The sequence below is a fragment of the Cucurbita pepo genome, chromosome 7 (genome assembly GCF_057944985.1).
Source record: "Cucurbita pepo subsp. pepo isolate OVF chromosome 7, ASM5794498v1, whole genome shotgun sequence".
Taxonomy (NCBI): Eukaryota; Viridiplantae; Streptophyta; class Magnoliopsida; order Cucurbitales; family Cucurbitaceae; genus Cucurbita; species Cucurbita pepo.
Window position 1 is genome coordinate 7,599,903 of NC_141804.1, and position 5,970 is coordinate 7,605,872.

Here is a 5,970-nt window from a genome sequence, read left to right on the forward strand (position 1 = left end):
ACGTTCTATGCTTTTAACATAACATTTCATCATATACACATCCTACCATGACATATTGCATCACAATATATCATATCATAAACAAGTAATAACGTAAACACTTCATAGTCATATCATTCTCTAACTTATCATAGCCTTAATGTTCTTATACCTATCATAGACATATCATTACGTAAACGTACCTTAGTCATATCATCACAAGAACTTAACCTAACGCTATCGTTCTATCAATCTATCACAAACCTATCCCTTTCTACCCGTAACCTAACCGTATTCTTCCATCAATCTCTTTTATCCATATCACTCCGGTATGTAACTTAACCTTAACGTTTCGTGAACGTATTTTACTCCTATCGTTACATTTCGTTTTCTGCATCCTTCTTGTATCCTATCTCAAACATCTTGAATACATCGTACAGTAACTATTATCATACAATTCACATATTATAACATATACATAACATATAGGAAGCATATCGATCTACAGACAATTCACACATATCAATATATATGACACGTGCAGAACCACAGGGCACGTGTCAACATCAAAATATAATCATGCCAATAGTAAGGTCACTTACCTGGCTAGCTTAAGTCGTTGTCACGAATATATCTTTAATTAAAGTTCAATTTCGTCCTTTGAAATCCGAGTCAACCTATATGAGCCCATGACATTAGTTTCAGGTTTGAACTCTACATCATTATTTCTCTAATTTACATTGGTACATTTAATGTTTCTAATTTACACTGGTACATTGTTAAAAGTCTAAAATGTTATATATCTATAATTATATTTTTATTAAAAATCTTATTTTTAATACTGTTGTATAAGAAAGTAGATACAGCTATTTCAAAGTTATTCTGGGCTGTATTTACCCTCTGTGTCTACCTTTCCCATTTAGTTTGTGGTTTTTAATTCCCTCCTCTTCTTTTTTTTTTTTTATCTGTTTCCTTTTAATTCTGTTCTCATACATTCCAAATTTTTAGTGATTTCTGTTTTCAAATCTTTCCTTATCTCAGTGTATCCTTTCTTGGTCATTCTATCTTTAATATATCTTAATCTTTATCTCAGTGTATCCTTGTTGGGCATTCTATCTTTAATCTATCTCAATCTTTATCTCAGTGTATCTTTTCTTGGTCATTCTATCTTTAATCTATCTCAGTCTTTCCTTATTATCTCGTATCCTATTCAAAAGTTTTCTTGGTTATTCTATCTTTAACCTATCTCAGTGTTTCCTATTCAGAAGTTTTCTTGGTCATTCTATCTTTAATCTATTCATTTTGGCTACTGATACAAATTTAATCTAATATTACTAATCTTACGTGATTGACTAGAATCATATAATTGATTGACATTTAGTTTCTAACTCAAAGCTAAATCATTATAATAATTCAATCAATATCTAACTATAATTGGTTGTGATTTCTAAAAAAAAATAGGATAAAAGAAAATGAAAATTTAATATAAAAGTTATTGATAAGATCTATTTTCACGTAAATCTCCCGTGAATCTAACTGTGTAAAGTTCATGAATCTCAATTGTGTCCAATCTCAACTACGTAAAGTTCATTCTTTTTGTAAAGTTCATTCTTTTTTTTTTCTCAAGTAAATCTGACAATTATTGTTTTTAAATCTCCCGTGAATCTCAACTGTCTAAAGGTCTTTTTTTTTCTCTCAAGTAAATCTGACTTTTTCTTTTCCGTGAATCTCAACTGTATAAAGTCATTCTCTCTTTTTCTCCGGTAAATCTGACCATTATTATTTATCTTTTTTCTTTTTGCTGTTAGTAGTAAAGATAGGTTGAGGAGAGATAATTGTGGAAATGAGGGAGATAATTGTGAGAGGAAATGAGAAGTTAGTAGAGAGAAGTAAGAAAATGTTGTTTTTTTTAATTAATTTATTTATTCATTCATTATTATTATTATTATTTTAATTATTTTTTTTTTTATTCTTTTATTTATTTTTGGACTATTACAGCTAAGTTGAAAATAAATGGTCACCTGGATCATCCACATAGAGATTTGCGCCTCTTGAAACACGAACATGAACCAAAATGGGCATGTGACCAAGCCCAGCCTCACTTTGTTTGATTGATGGGGACTCTGTTTATTGTTTGAAGAAAGGTTGCCAACAATTTTCAAACGTGTTGGATGATGAGCTCCTAGAATTTCACTCTCAAGAGGAGGGGACACCTTTCACTGTCACCGTCACTCACTCAACTGGCTTGATACTCTGAATTATTTGCTCAACAAAATGATTCAACTCCACTAACAAGAATTTGAGAACGAACTGAAAAGGAATTTAAACACAGAAATGAACGGATAGTCAATTTCTTGGCATGTCAGAACATCTAACAGCATTTGTGGATATTCTTTGAACCTATGTAGAGATGAATATTACACTCCAAAATCTTCTTCGAGGTAAGGTGACCTATACTAATTGTGGATTGGATTGGACCAACTATAGAGAAATTCTTAACCTATTAGAACAAAACTCAAAGAAACGGGTACGAACTCGAGTAGATGAAATTAGGGGAAATCCAACCGAGAGCAATTTTTCACAATAAGGCCAGAATCAATCAGGTAGCTAAAGGAACTTCAAAATATGCAACAAAAGAAAGCGAAATCAACTATTCAGAACATTCAGATCGATTTTTACACGAGAAATCATTAGATCAAGCACAAAGATCGAATATCTAAAAATCTCAACAATGAGGCGAAGATCTAGCAAGCAGCTAAAGGAATCTCATCAGATTACCCGATTCATTCGTCCAATTCCAACTTATGCATCGAAAGGAAGCGAAATCACCGACTCCGAGCAGTTAGATCAATTTTTACACGAGAATAACCTAAATTCTATCAATCTAAGAGCTAGTAAATTTGGTAACAGCCTTGGTGCCCTCAGAGACGGCGTGCTTAGCCAACTCACCAGGAAGAACAAGGCGCACAGCGGTTTGGATCTCCCGAGAGGTGATGGTCGGCTTCTTGTTGTAGCGAGCGAGTTTGGAGGATTCCTGAGCGAGCTTCTCGAAGATATCGTTGATGAAACTGTTCATAATCCCCATAGCCTTACTGGAGATTCCAATGTCAGGATGAACTTGCTTGAGGACCTTGAAGATGTAGATCTTGTAAGTCTCCACGCTCTTCTTCGCCTTCTTCTTCTTCTTATCGGCGCCGTCTTTGGGAAGCTTCTTCTCTGCTCTCGGCTTCTTCTCCGCCGGAGCCTTCTCGGCCTTCTTCTCCTCTGCCGGCTTCTTCTCGGCGGGCTTCTTCTCGGCCTTCGGCGCCATTGCTAAGTTACAAACGAATTTGAAAATTCCTCCGTAATGGCTTCTTAGTGTGAGAAAAAGTGAATTCTGCGTTACGAATAGAGGGACTTGGTATTTATCGATATGGATGGGGTGATGTGATTGGTTGGTTTCGTTTCGACTCGGATTGATGACGTGGACGGTTCAGATTAGCGGAGGCTTTATAAGAGGCGCGTTTCGGCCGATTTCCTTGTGAAATTTTTTTGAAGGATTTGGTTTTGGCGGCTCTATTTCGCGGGTCATTCGTTTAGAGCTAAAAAATATTGAACAATAACGATGTGTTTTTATTTTCCCTTTCAATTAATAATTATCCTTAATTTTAAAAAATATAGCTATAAAATTACTAATTTTTAAAAAGTTATTATTATTATTATTATTATTATTATTATTATTATTATTATTATTATTATTATTTGGATTACCTTGTTGATCGAATATCTCAAGGCAATAACACTCGTTTAAGATTCGAATCACTTCATAACCAAGATCAATCATGTATAGCTTGAATGATTCTTGTTGATCAAATATCTCAACGCAAGAACACTTGTTTGAGATTCGAATCACTTCACAAGTAAGATTGATCATGTTGAGCTTGAATGATTTACATGCAACCTAAACTACATAGAACGACAAGAAACTTAGTCATTGCTAAAGAAAAGCACAAATGCTCCTTTTACTATATTTTCCAAGTCTATTTATAAATATAATATACATGGTTCTATATAGCCTTAGAATGAAACTATTAAAGGCATTCCAAGAGTTGTAACATTCATAGTTTAGAGTCATAATTAACTATGATATAAATATAATCTAAAGTAAATAAAATGTCTTAAAATACATTAATGAAATATAATAACTCTACCTTGTAATCTACCCAAAATTTATAACAATGGAACTTCATTCTTCTTCAATGTGGCATGAATTGAAATATCTTTTGATAATTTCAACCGCATTTTTTTTTTTTTTTTTGCATCTTCATTGAAATATAATGTATGATTGATGTCTCTTGGTTCATATCAATGTGCTTCAAATCACTCCCATCATCGACCAACATCTAGTCATTACTTGAAAAAACAGTAAAAACTAGAGTGAATATAGAATACTCATTAAATAGGTTACTTGTAGGCTCTTGATAGTATTCATGCTTGAAGCTAAGGTACCACACTCTAAACTTGACCATAAGACATAAACATGGAGGTTCTGTTTTAAGGACCTAGGTTCTGAGGTTTTGAGTTCCGAGGTTCTTGGTTTTAGGTTATGAGTTCTAAAGCCTTCATCAGTTTGTTGCTTAGTCTCGCCTTATGCACTTGTGTGGTCCCTCGCCCTTGGAGAGTGAATCTCAATCGGCTGTCCACCTCCTTTTCCACACACAATACATAGCACAAGTTTTCATTCTAAAATACCCCTCTAAAAAAAACTTGTTAAGTCAAATGGTCGGTAAACAACACGAATCTGAGAAAAACCTTATGACTGAGATTTGAACTAGGATTTATAATCTAGATTTGGCCCATAGTGCTCTCGGCATTCCCCTGCATCTCCTGCAACATAGTCTGAATCTAACCTCTTGCACAATTGTTGTGCATCCTACAAAAAATATGCACAGGGTATCCCACCTAAGTAAGGAAAACATGAGATCATGATGTACTACGTAAATGGGAGGTCTAGGAGGACTTGAGGCATAAGGCACGTCCAGGTGGAGTAGAGTACCTAGCTATCTGGGCCTCATATTAGGCTTAGGGTCATGATTGTGCCTTGGCTAGTCTATATCCTTAAAGCAAATGTATAAGTTTTTCGGTTCATGAGCCTCACTTTAAGGGTCTGTCATAAAAAGCTAAGACATAACAATAACACACAACGCTCTACATAACTCATAATGGCCCTATTTCAAGCATACACGTCATTCTCATGTCTAACCTTCTTAATGCATAACTCATACGTAATATCATAATTATCAATAAAATCATAAAACATCATAATAAGCATAGTAGAGGCATTTTCGTCATTTCACCCATATCGTTAGTTCATGCATTAAACATGCTTCTATGACCTTTAAATTCAGCGTGTATCATAAATTCATAGTATAAGGCCCTACTTTACTATTTCATACACCGTGGATATCATTTAGTGAGTCATTTTCATAGTTTACTCGATTTTAGGTCCTATTAGGTAATTTCGAGTAAAACATCCAATTATTGTCCAACTTAACTTCCTAGGGGCAATTCTAAGTAATCCCTACAAGCATTTCTTATGAAAGAACAAGATGACTATTTACTTGCTCGATCGTATTCGATGGCTCGATTCAAATCCTTTCTAAGCACAAAATCTTTCAAACTTTCTTGGGTAGGTCCCAGTTTGTATTTCAAAACCATTAGAATTTCTATAAGAACATGTCATTCAGGGCGTTAATATGGCTTTAAAGTAAATGTGCGTAAGAAAAATCATGAATTAAACCGGGCACGTCATCATCTTTTTTATCGAAATAGGAGAAAATGCATGTGGTCTTTACCTCCGCCATCTGAAACTCCCCTATGTCAGTTCTCTATAGTGACTCCTGTTTTAAGAAGAAGGTTTTAGAAAACGGGAGGCAAAGAGAGATTTTGGAAAGAGAGTTTGAAAGTAACGAAGAAAGCAATGTTATAAGGTAGTAAACAAAGACTAGCACA

At 34.3% G+C, this 5,970-nt stretch overlaps 1 protein-coding gene across 1 annotated transcript; it reads right to left on the reverse strand.

The window, feature by feature from the left end:
- Positions 1-2,605: 2,605 nt before the first annotated feature.
- Positions 2,606-3,361, reverse strand: LOC111798525 (histone H2B.1). The gene has a single exon (XM_023681741.2). It carries the CDS (start codon positions 3,287-3,289, stop codon positions 2,864-2,866), a length of 426 nt encoding a protein of 141 aa, XP_023537509.1. The 5' UTR covers positions 3,290-3,361; the 3' UTR covers positions 2,606-2,863.
- Between the last annotated feature and the right edge of the window lie 2,609 nt (positions 3,362-5,970).